General features: G+C 51.6%; 1 protein-coding gene across 3 annotated transcripts in view; it reads left to right on the forward strand.

Annotated features, from left to right (window-relative positions):
• The window catches only part of rbms2b (RNA binding motif, single stranded interacting protein 2b), an 85,765-nt gene that overhangs the window by 39,457 nt on the left and 33,808 nt on the right, over positions 1-12,500 (forward strand). For all 3 annotated transcript variants that reach the window (XM_055664472.1, XM_055664473.1, XM_055664474.1), the window contains one exon: positions 12,456-12,500. This exon is cut by the window's right edge and continues 14 nt beyond it. In XM_055664472.1, coding sequence (XP_055520447.1) covers positions 12,456-12,500 — 45 coding nt within the window. The remainder of the gene's footprint in view (positions 1-12,455) is intronic.

A 12,500-nucleotide genomic window follows, 5' to 3' on the forward strand; every position in this document is an offset into this window, starting at 1 on the left:
TGGATACTACACACTACAACAGCTTGTGTTCTGACCAGCAACATCACTAACGTAACCCCATGCCTTCTCTCTGTTATTTTCCTGCTGCTTGCCTCACTGTTGACCCTGGTCCTTGGCATGCCAGCGTGGATCCCACCTTTCCCCCCCTTCCTGTGTGATCAATCCACCTTCAATGGCCTCTGCTGCTGTTCGCTGTGCTAACGGCCCTTGCCCACTCACCCTGCACGCCTGCTATCAGTGGCGCTGACCCCTCTCCCATGATGCATGGGTGCTTTTCCTGCGATCTGGCTCTGATGCAAAGCTGCTGCACCTGATAGTTTGGTAGGAGCCTGAAGAAGGGTCTCGTCCCGAAACGTCACCCATTCCTTCTCTCCAGAGATGCTGCCTGTCCCACTGAGTTACTCCGGCATTCTGTGTCTTTTATAGGTTCATGGTGAAGGGGAAAAGATTTAATAGGAATCTTGAGGGGTAACTTTTCCACACAGGTGGGGGTGTGGAACGAGCTGCCGGAGGAGGTAGTTAAGGCTGTGGGACTATCCCAACGTTTAAGAAACAGTTAGACAGGTACATGGATAGGACAGGTTTGGAGGGATATGGACCAAACGCAGGCAGGTGGGACTAGTGTAGATGGGACAGGTTGGGCAAGTTGGGCCGAAGGGCCTCGTTCCACGCTGTATCACTCTATGAAAGACACACAAAGCTGGAGTAACTCAGCGGGACCGGGAGCATCTCTGGAGAGAAGGAATGGGTGGAGGCCCTTGTTCTGGTGCGTGTCCCCCTGCTGAGTCACTCCAGCATTTTGTGTCTATCCTCGGTTTAAACCAGCATCTGCAGTTCCTTCACACGCAAGTCAAACGTACAGAGGACATTGCAAACCCTCACTCTTCGACCAAACGAGAGCCGTTCTCTGTGAGTGGGAGAATCCCGTCAACATGTGCGTGCAGCAGCAGAGGAACTGTTTACACATCTGCCCGGGGTCAATCATCGCTTGTACATTTACTGGTAGCAGGGAGAGGGGCCCCGCACACTCTCTCTCTCTCTGATTATACAAGCTGTGCTTTCAAACCCAGGTCCAAGGACTCAGCCAAAGGACAGTGGTTTACACAACACAGGCCATAGAACGGTACAGCACAGAAACAGGCCCTTCAGCCCACAATATCCGTGCCGGACATGATGCCAAGTTAAACTGATCTCCTCTGCCCTCACGTGATCCATATCCCTCCATTCCCTGTATATCCTATCCCAAAGCCTCTTAAACACCACTATGGTACCTGCCTCCACCACCACCCCTAGCAGCACGTTCCAGGCACCCACCACCCTCTGTGTAAAAAAAACCTGCCCCAAACTTTCCCCCTCTCACCTTACGGCTGCGCCCTCTAGTGTTGGACATCTCCACCCTAGGGGGAAAGGTTGTGACTGTCTACCCTATCTATGCCTCTCGTAATGTTATACACTTCTATCAGGTCCCCCCCTCAACCTCTGACGCTCCAGAGAATTCGGGCGGCACGGTGACGCAGCACCACTAGACCCGGGTTCGATCCCGACCACGGGCGCTGTCTGTACGGAGTTTGCACGTTCTCCCCGTGACCTGCGTGGGTTTGCCCTGAGATCTTCGGTTTCCTCCCACGCTCCAAAGACGTGCAGGTTTGTCGGTTAATTGGGTTGGTGTCAATGTAAATTGACCCTGGTGTGTGTGTAGGATAGTGTTAGTGCGCGGGGATCGCTGGCTGGCACGGACTCGGTGGGGCCGAAGGGCCTGTTTCCGTGCTGTATCTCTAAACTAAACTAGTGTATGAACGGGCGATCGCAGGTTGGGCTAGTACGGACTCGGTGGGGCCGAAGGGCCTGTTTCTGTGCTGTATCTCTAAACTAAACTAGTGTGTGAACGGGCGATCGCTGGTTGGGCTAGTACGGACTCGGTGGGGCCGAAGGGCCTGTTTCCGCACTGTATCTCTAAACTAAACTAGTGTGTGAATGGGCGATCGCTGGTCGGCACGGACTCGGTGGGGCCGAAGGGCCTGTTTCCGCACTGTATCTCTAAACTAAACTAAACTAAACTAAGAACAATGCATGTCTGTCCAACTTCTCCCTGCAGCTGAAACCCTCCAATCCAGGCAAAGATTGATGAGGTCGGGGGAGGGGAGAGCAGGGGGGGGGGTTGGGGGGGCAGGGTTTGGGTGAGGGAGGGGTGGGGGGGGGGGTCGAGTCCACCATATTCACCTCGTAGATATGACCTCTTAATTAACCTGAAGCAAGAAGGCGCGCCGATCAGCCACCCAGCATCCCGTTCTCTGAGCGGCCATTTTGTGCCTCGGAGAACGTCCTCCTCCCGGTGTCTGATCAGCGTCAGGCACCGTTTGACTCAATCAATCAACACTTGATTACTAAACCACATCTCCGCCGAGGTCATTTGTGGCCAGCAGCAGGCCCGCTAGTCAAACTCCATCTGGTGACCATCTGTATCCAACGTCATCTCTCTCCCCCCCCATCCATCCCCCCCTCCCCCCCCCCCCCCCCCCCCCCCCCCCCCCAACTTTCATCTCTGCAGAGAGGAGTTGTTTTAGGATGGAGTCCCTCTACTACCTCCAAAGCCCCGTGTGTTCTGGGAAAACACAACAAACACTGTTGACAATCGGGCCTTCATCTGTCTTGCCTGGCATGGCATGGCTTTGTGCAACGCTAGGCCCCACTTCCCATGGAGTTGCTCAGAAAGACTGCTGTGGTCCTTTGACCTCCGTGAAGGGAGGTTATATCTGAGAGGAGATTGCAGTGCATCCTGTAGGCCCCATTTGTGCTGCAGTCGGCAACGGAAATACACTGTGTCTCGCTGCATGTTTCACAATGTGATCGACAAGGTTAACCCTCTGTGTGGCTTCCCATCCGCACAGAGTCACAGAGTGATACAGCGTGGAAACAGGCCCTTCGGCCCAACTTGCCCACACTGGCCAACATGTCCCATCTGCACTAGTCCCACCTGCCCGCGTTTGGCCCAGATCCCTGCAAAACCTGTCCTATCCATGTACCTAGGGTCTCGACCCGAAACGTCACCCATTCCTTCTGTCCAGAGATGCTGCCTGTCCCGCTGAGTTACTCCAGCATTTTGTGTCTATCTTCTATCCATGTACCTGTCTAGCTGTTTTTTAAACGATGGGATAGTCCCAGCCTCAATTACCTCCTCTGGCAGCTTGTTCCATACACCCACCACCCTTTGTGTGAAAATGTTACCCCTCAGATTCCTATTAAATCTTTTCCCCTTCACCTTACTCCAGCACTCTGTGAAACGTCACCTATCCATGTTCTCCACAGATGCTGCCTGACCCTCTGAGTTACTCCAGCACTCTGTGAAAAGTCACCTATCCATGTTCTCCAGAGATGCTGCCTGACCCGCTGAGTTACTCCAGCACTCTGTGAAACCTCACCTATCCATGTTCTCCACAGATGCTGCCTGACCCGCTGAGTTACTCCAGCACTCTGTGAAACGTCACCTATCCATGTTCTCCCTAGATGCTGCCTGACCCGCTGAGTTACTCCAGCACTCTGTGAAACGTCACCTATCCATGTTCGCCACAGATGCTGCCTGACCCGCTGAGTTACTCCAGCACTCTGTGTCTAACTTAGGAGTAGTTTAGGTCAGTTTAGTTTTGAATTACAGTGCGGAAACAGGCCCTTCGGCCCACTGAATCCGCTGTTATCCCCGCGCAGTAACACTATCCCACACACACTAGGGACAATTTACATTTACACCAAGCCAATTAACCTGCAAACCTGTATGTTTTGGGAGTGTGGGAGGAAACCGAAGATCCCGGAGAAAACCCACGCGGGTCACGGGGAGAACGTGCAAACTCCGTACAGACAGCGCCCGTGGTCGGGATGGAACCCGGGTCTCCGGCGCTGTGAGGCAGCAGCTCTACCCGCTGCGCCACCGTTGCCAGCCCCTGTTGCAACAGACCAGGGAGGTGGTCAGTGACTGAGACTGTGAGTCAGTGACCAATTGCTGAGTCAGTGGCTACGCCCAATGACGTCAGTGGTCCCAGCTTCCCCTCCCCCCCTCCAGATGTTTAACCGGTTTTTGGCACAGCTGGAAGAGACCAGGGCATCATCTGCTCTCACCCTCGCCCCCAGCTTCACGTCAGCATAGCCCCTCGCTCAGCCATGGCACGTAAACTCATGAAGCCTCCTAGATTTTTAAGAAGGAACTGTGCAGATGCTGGAAAAATCGAAGGTAGACAAAAATGCTGGAGGAACTCAGCGGGTGCAGCAGCATCTATGGAGCGAAGGAAATAGGCAACGTTTCGGGCCGAAACCCGGAAGGGTTTCGGCCCGAAACGTTGCCTATTTCCTTCAGGATTTCGGGTCTGAAGAAGGGTTTCGACCCGAAAAGTTGCCTATTTCCTTCAGAGTTTTGGGACGAAACGTTGCCTATTTCCTTCGCTCCATAGATGCTGCTGCACCCGCTGAGTTTCCCCAGCACTTTTGTCTACATAGAAACATAGACAATAGGTGCAGGAGTAGAGGCCATTCGGCCCTTCGAGCCTGCACCATTCGCCATTCAATATGATCATGGCTGATCATCCAACTCAGTATCCCGTATCTGCCTTCTCTCCATACCCCCTGATCCCTTTAGCCACAAGGGCCACATCTAACTCCCTCTTAAATATAGCCAATGAACTGTGTGGCCTCAACTACCTTCTGTGGCAGAGAATTCCACAGAATCACCACTCTCTCTCTGTGAAAAATGTTTTCCTCATCTCGGTCCTAAAAGATTTCCCCCTTATCCTAAAACTGTGTGTGGCCCTTGTTCTGGACTTCCCCAACATCGGGAACAATCTTCCTGCATCTAGCCTGTTCAACCCCCTTAAGAATTTTGTAAGTTTCTATAAGATCCCCCCTCAATCTTCTAAATTCTAGCGAGTATTTGGGCGGCAGAGGTAGAGTTACAGCGCCAGACCACGGCTGCTGTCTGTCTGTGTGGAGTTTGCACGTTCTCCCCGCCCGTGACCCGCGCGGGTTTTCTCCGGGTGCTCCGGTTTCCTCCCACACTCCAAAGCCAGTTCTCTTTCATTTTTCAGCCTCAGTAGTTTATTGTCACGTGTCCCTGTATAGGACAATGAAATCCTTGCTTTGCTTCAACACATAGAACATAGTAGGCATTGACTACAAAACAGATCAGTGTGTCCATATACCATGATATAAATATATACACACATGAATAAATAAACTGATAAAAGTGCAAATAACAGATAATGGGCCATTAATGTTCGGAGTTTTGTCCGAGCCAGGTTTAATCGCCTGATGGCTGTGGGGAAGTAGCTATTCCTGAACCTGGACGTTGCAGTCTTCAGGCTCCTGTACCTTCTACGTGAAGGTAGCAGGGAGATGAGTGTGTGGCCAGGATGGTGTGTGGGTCTTTGATGATGCTGCCAGCCTTTTTGAGGCAGCGACTGCGATAAATCCCCTCGATGGTAGGGAGGTCAGAGCCGATGATGGACTGGGCAGTGTTTACTACTTTTCGTAGTCTTTTTCTAACCAGTCAGCGGAAAGACAATACATGATTACAATCGAGCCATTCACAGTGTACAGATACATGATAAGGGAATAGCGTTTAATGCGTACAGGTTTATAAGTTAATTGGTTTCTGTAAGTAGTAAATTGTCCCTCGTGTGTGTAGGATAGTGCTAGTGTGCAGGGCGATCGCTAGTCGGCACGGACTCGGTGGGCTGAAGGGCCTGTTTCCGCACTGTACAAGATACAAGATACATTTAATTGTCATTTGGACCCCTTGAGGTCCAAACGAAATGCCGTTTCTGCAGCCATACATTACAAACAAATAGACCCAAGACACAACATAATTTACATAAACATCCATCACATCGCTGTGATGGAAGGCCAAAAAAACTTATCTCTCCACTGCACTCTCCCCCCCCCCCCGATGTCAGAGTCAAAGTCAAAGCCCCCGGCTGGCGATGGCGATTGTCCCACGGCCATTAAAGCCACGCCGGGTGGTGCGAGGTCGCACACCGGGTCTTGGTGTTAGAGCCCCCGGCGTGCGCTCGCAGAGTCCCGCGGCCATTCCAAGCCGCGCGGGGCGGTGATGTCAGGCCCCGCTCTAGGAGCTCTTCAACCCCGCAACTCGGGCGGGGGAAGTCGCCGTTGCGAGAGCCCTGAAAAAGCGGTCTCCCTCCAGGGACCCGCGGGCTCCCGGTGCCGCCGTCCACAGTCCTGCCGTTGGAGCCTCCGACTCTCCGGTCGGGCCGCAGCAGCAGCAGCGCTCCTCCACCGCTCCACCTGCCCTGGACTCGGCCAGCCCCGCGACGGTGACGGTGAGTCGTAGCACCAGAGTCCCCGGTCTCTTCCTGTTGGAGGCCGCTCCTCGTTGCGGCCCCAACGACAACGGAGACCCGACGAGAAAAGGTCGGGTCTCTCGTGCAGGGAGAGATTTAAGTGTAAAGTGTAAAGTGGTGAGTGGAGTTAAGTGTAAAGTCTAAAGTCCCAATGGCGGGATTGTGGACTCCCAGCGATGGGCATTTGTGCATTTCTCATGGACCCTGCCGACGGGATAGATTGTTGATTAGTACGGGTGTCAGGGGTTATGGGGAGAAGGCAGGAGAATGGGGCTGGGAGGGAGAGATAGATCAGCCATGGTTGAATGGTGGAGTAGGCTCGATGGGCCGAATGGCCTAATCCTAAGTCCTATCACTTAGGACCGCTGTTGCCCGTGAGGAAGTCGCCTTGACCCACTGTGGTCTTCAGTTTTAATTTTAGAGATACAGCGCGGAAACAGGCCCTTCGGCCCACCGTGTCCGTGCTAGCCTGCGATCCCCGTTTGCTCGGGGGGGGGGGGGGGGGGGGCCAATCGTGGGCAGGTGGGGGGGTCCAGCATGGACGTTGGTCGACACGGGCGAGTTGGCAGAACCCGGCCTTGCCTCAATTAGTCACTTGGAGTAAGCTGTAATTTACACCAAGCCATTCAAAAAGAACATGAGATCACACGGGCGCCTTGCCTGAATGACTCATTGAGGAAACTTGTACACAGGATCCAGGCTGCAGCTGACGAGAACAGGAAGCATTTTGCACGCTACGGGGCTTATTTATAGAGCCTCGTGATTCATTCAGCATCGGTAACCTTCCTCCCTTCCCAGGAAGGTGGTTGGAGGCAAACGCACGCCAAGAGGCACAGCTTTTTCATTTTGCTGCAGAGATACAGCGCGGAAACAGGCCCTTCAGCCCATCAATTTACCCCCTCCCCCCTCCCCGCGCACCACCACCACCACCATCCTACACACACCAGACGGGGACAGTTTCAAGGCAGACACAAAAATGCTGGCGTAACTCAGCTGGGACAGGCGGCATCTCTGGAGAGAAGGGATGGGCGAATTTTCAGGGTCGAAGCCCTTCTTCGGACTGCGAGCAGATTTACAGTCTAGTTTATTGTCACGTGTGCCGAGGTACAGTGAAAAGCTTGTGTTGCGTGCTAACCAGTCAGCGGAAAGACAACACATGATTACAATCGAGCCGTCCACAGTGTACAGATACATGATGAAGGGAATAACATGCCAGGTAAGGCAGCGATGTCTGATCAAGGATAGTCTGAGGGTCACCAATTTGAGGTCTGAAGAAGGTCTGAATGTGAGGCCACCCATTCCTTCCCTCCAGAGATGCTGCCGGTCCCGCTGAGTTACTCCAGCATTTTGTGTCTACTTTCAGTTTCAACCAGCATAGAAACATAGAAAATAGGTGCAGGAGGAGGCCATTCGGCCCTTCGAGCCAGCACCGCCATTCATTGCGATCATGGCTGATCGTCCCCAATCAATAACCCGTGCCTGCCTTCTCCCCACATCCCTTGACTCCACTAGCCCCCAGAGCTCTATCTAATGCCCCTGTCCCACTTAGGAATCCTGAACGGAAACCTCTGGAGATTTTTCGCCCCAACCAAGGTTTCCGTGCGGTTCCCGGAGGTTGCAGGTGGTTGCAGGTAGTGGAAGCAGGTGGGGAGACTGACAAAAACCTCCGGGAACCGCATGGAAACCTTGGGTGGGGCGCAAAGTCTCCTGAGGTTTCCGTTCAGGTTTCCTAAGTGGGACAGCGGTTTAACTCTCTCTTAAATCCATCCAGTGATTTGGCCTCCACTGCCCTCTGTGGCAGGGAATTCCACAAATTCACACAACTCTCTGGGTGAAAACGTTTTTTATCACCTCAGTCTTAAATGGCCTCCCCTTTATTCTAAGACTGTGAGTGGCCCCTGGTTCTGGGCTCGCCCAACATTGGGAACATTTTTCCTGCATCTAGCTTGTCCAATCCTTTTCTCATTTTATATGTCTGCAGTTGCAGCCCCTTCCTCCAAGTCGGGACAATTGACATTTAGACCAAGCCAATTAACCTTCACGCTTACAAAGTACATTGCTTGCTGTTCCATGGGCATTAACGTTCCCATCAGACTCGCAGAGAAGAGGTGTACACTGGCGTTGTGAGATCCATTCAGTTTAGAAACATAGAAACATAGAAATTAGGTGCAGGAGTAGGCCATTCGGCCCTTCGAGCCTGCACCATTCGCCATTCAATATGATCATGGCTGATCATCCAACTCAGTATCCCGTACCTGCCTTCTCTCCATACCCCCTGATCCCTTTAGCCACAAGGGCCACATCCAACTCCCTCTTAAATATAGCCAATGAACTGTGGCCTCAACTACCCTCTGTGGCAGAGAGTTCCAGAGATTCACCACTCTCTGTGTGAAAAAAGTTCTTCTCATCTCAGTTTTAAAGGATTTCCCCCTTATCCTTAAGCTGTGACCCCTTGTCCTGGACTTCCCCAACATCGGGAACAATCTTCCTGCATCTAGCCTGTCCAACCCCCTTAAGAATTTTGTAAGTTTCTATAAGATCCCCTCTCAATCTTCTAAATTCTAGAGAGTATAAACCAGGTCTATCCAGTCTTTCTTCATAAGACAGTCCTGACATCCCAGGAATCAGTCTGGTGAACCTTCTCTGCACTCCCTCTATGGCAATAATGTCCTTCCTCAGATTAGGAGACCAAAACTGTATGCAATACTCCAGGTGTGGTCTCACCAAGACCCTGTACAACTGCAGTAGAACCTCCCTGCTCCTATACTCAAATCCTCTATGGTAAGAATGTCTTTCCTCAGATTAGGAGACCAAAACTGTACGCAATACTCCAGATGTGGTCTCACCAAGACCATGTACAACTGCAGTAGAACCTCCCTGCTCCTATACTCAAATCCTCTATGGCAAGAATGTCTTTCCTCAGATTAGGAGACCAAAACTGTACGCAATACTCCAGGTGTGGAGTATTGTTTAGTTTGGTCTCGAGATACAGCGTGGAAACAGGCCCTTCGGCCCACCGAGTCCGCAGCGACTCCAACGCTGTCCTACACGCATGAGGGACAATTTACAATTATACCAAGGCCGCACGTCTTTGCCGTGTGGAGCGCCCGGAGAAGGGTCACGGGTCACGGGCAGACAGCGCCCGTCGTTACGATGGAACCCGGGTCTCTGGCGCTGTTAGGCAGCAACTCCACCGTGCCACCCTGCTACTACCTAATTTGAGGAAGGACATTCTTGCTATTGAGGGAGCCCAGCGTAGGTTTACAAGGTTAATTCCCGGGATGGCGGGACTGTCATATGCTGAGAGAATGGAGCGGCTGTGGGCTTGTACACTCTGGAGTTTAGAAGGATGAGAGGATATCTCATTGAAACATATAAGATTGTTAAGGGTTTGGACACGCTAGCGGCAGGAAACATGTTCCCGATGTCGGGGGAGTCCAGAACCAGGGGCCACACACACAGTTTAAGAATAAGGGGTCGGCCATTTAGAACGGAGACGAGGAAACACTTTTTCTCACAGAGAGTGGTGAGTCTGTGGAATTCTCTGCCTCAGAGGGCAGTGGAGGCCGGTTCTCTGGATGCTTTCAAGAGAGAGCTAGTTAGGGCTCTTAAAAATAGCGGAGTCAGGGGATATGGGGAGAAGGCAGGAACGGGGTACTGATTGGGGGATGATCAGCCATGAACAGCATCCCCCTTCCCATGAGAACTGCCCCCTCCATCGACTCCTTTAAGTCAAGACTAAAGACGTATCTATACTCCCAAGCCTTTCCTGACGTCCACTGAGCGAGGGCTACATGTATATATGTATGTAGTTTGTTTGTTTATACTATTCTTATAACAAATGTAAATTAGGACTGTCTTATGAAGAAAGACTGGATAGACTTGGTTTATACTCTCTAGAATTTAGGAGATTGAGAGGGGATCTTATAGAAACTTACAAAATTCTTAAGGGGTTGGACAGGCTAGATGCAGGAAGATTGTTCCCGATGTTGGGGAAGTCCAGGATAAGGGGTCACAGCTTAAGGATAAGGGGGAAATCCTTTAAAAACCGAGATGAGAAGAACTTTTTTCACACAGAGAGTGGTGAATCTCTGGAACTCTCTGCCACAGAGGGTAGTTGAGGCCAGTTCATTGGCTATATTTAAGAGGGAGTTAGATGTGGCCCTTGTGGCCAAGGGGATCAGAGGGTATGGAGAGAAGGCAGGTACGGGATACTGAGTTGGATGATCAGCCATGATCATATTGAATGGCGGTGCAGGCTCGAAGGGCCGAATGGCCTCTACTCCTGCACCTAATTTCTATGTTTCTATGGTTTCTAAAGCACTTTGGCCAACGGGAGATGTTTTTTTAAATGTGCTATATAAATGTGCTGGCTCAAAGGGCCGAATGGCCTACTCCTGCACCTATTGTCTATTGTGTGTTGTCTATTGTCTACTCCAGCCAACGTTACTCCAGCACTTTGTGTTTTGTTCAGGATTCCAGCAGCTGCAGTTCCTCGTGTTTCCCTTTCATCTTTAAACACCTTGCCCTGCTAAAATAAGAGCTGCCCTACTTGGCATTTAATACATTCCTGGCCGATCTAATTGTAGTCTCCTCTCTGCAATCCCGCCGATTCCAGTGACCTCCTGGCTGTTTACAGGACGAGATTTTATCCACCTCTGCTTGAAAGATCTGTAATAACTCTTACACCCACTGCCCTTTGAAGAGGAGAGTTTCAAAGACTCATTAAGCTCCTGAGAGAAAAGAATTTACCTTATTCCTGCCTGCAAGGGGCGACCCTTTATTTTTAAACAGTGACCCCTTTGTTCCAAATTCTTTCACGAGAGGAAACAAGCTCTCCACATCCACCCGCCACGATCCTTCAGGATCTTACATCTTTCAATTGAGTCCCCTCTCGCACCTGGATACAAGCCAGGCAGATATTAGCGGAGCAAAGCTTTTCGGAAGTGGGCTTGGCGGTCACGGTGGCGCAGCGGTAGAGTCGCTGCCTCACGGCGCCAGAGAGCCGGGTTCCATCCGGACAGCGGGCGCTGTCTGTGCGGAGTTTGCACGTTCTCTCCCCGTGACAGTGTGGGTTTTCTCCGGGCGCTCCGGTTTCCTCCCACACTCCAAAGACGTCCTGGGTTTGTAGGATAATCGGCTTTGATAAAATTGTAAATTGCCCCTGGTGTGTGTAGGATAGTGCTAGTCGGCGCAGACTCGGTGGGCCGAAGGGCCTGTTTCCGCGCTGTATCTCTGAACTAAACTCAACTCAACTCAACTGAACTGAACTAATGACTATGGGGAGAAGGCAGGAGAATGGGGAAGGTTGCGAGGGAGAGGTAGATCAGCCATGATTGAATGGTGGAGTAGACTCGATGGGCCGAATGGCCTAATTCTGCCCCTATTTTCTATCAACCTTATTACCTGTAGTTACTGCATATCACAAGCTGGAAAGGGTGCAGAGAAGATTTACGAGGGTGTTGCCAGGACTAGAGGGTGTGAGCTACAGGGAGAGGTTGAGCAGGCTGGGTCTCTATTCCTTGGAGCGCAGGAGGATGAGGGGTGATCATGTAGAGGTGTACTATGGGCCGAAGGGCCTGTTTCTGATCTGTATCTCTAAACTAAACTAAAGATGATTTGGTGAAGATCTTTGTGGGGCATCAGTAGCAGCCTCGGGGTGGTAGGCCCGACTCTGGACACTGTTTTTAGAAACATAGAAAATAGGTGCAGGAGTAGAGGCCATTCAGCCCTTCGAGCCAGCACCGCCATTCAATATGATCGCGGCTGATCATCCCCAATCAGTACCCCGTTCCTGCCTTCTCCCCATATCCTTTGATTCCGTCAGCTCCAGGAGCTAAATCTAACTCTCTCTTGAAAACATCCAGTGAATCGGCAGAGAATTCCACAGATTCACAACTCTCTGGGTGAAATGTTTTTCCTCATCTCAGTCCTAAATGGCCGACCCCTTGATCGGAGCTCCGGCTTCAGATTGGGGAACACTCTCAGCGACTTGGAGTTCCCCAATCGGCCACTTCAACTCAATCAGCCATAAACCCGAACCAAAAGCCAACTCGAACCGCTGCACCAGCTGTCGTGCCCACTGTAAAACCTTTTGTTTTGCTTTCTCCGCAGTTACGGCAAAATCGTTTCCACTAAAGCCATCCTGGACAAGACCAC

Source organism: Leucoraja erinacea, chromosome 40, assembly GCF_028641065.1.
Source record: "Leucoraja erinacea ecotype New England chromosome 40, Leri_hhj_1, whole genome shotgun sequence".
In the NCBI taxonomy this organism is placed as follows: domain Eukaryota; kingdom Metazoa; phylum Chordata; class Chondrichthyes; order Rajiformes; family Rajidae; genus Leucoraja; species Leucoraja erinaceus.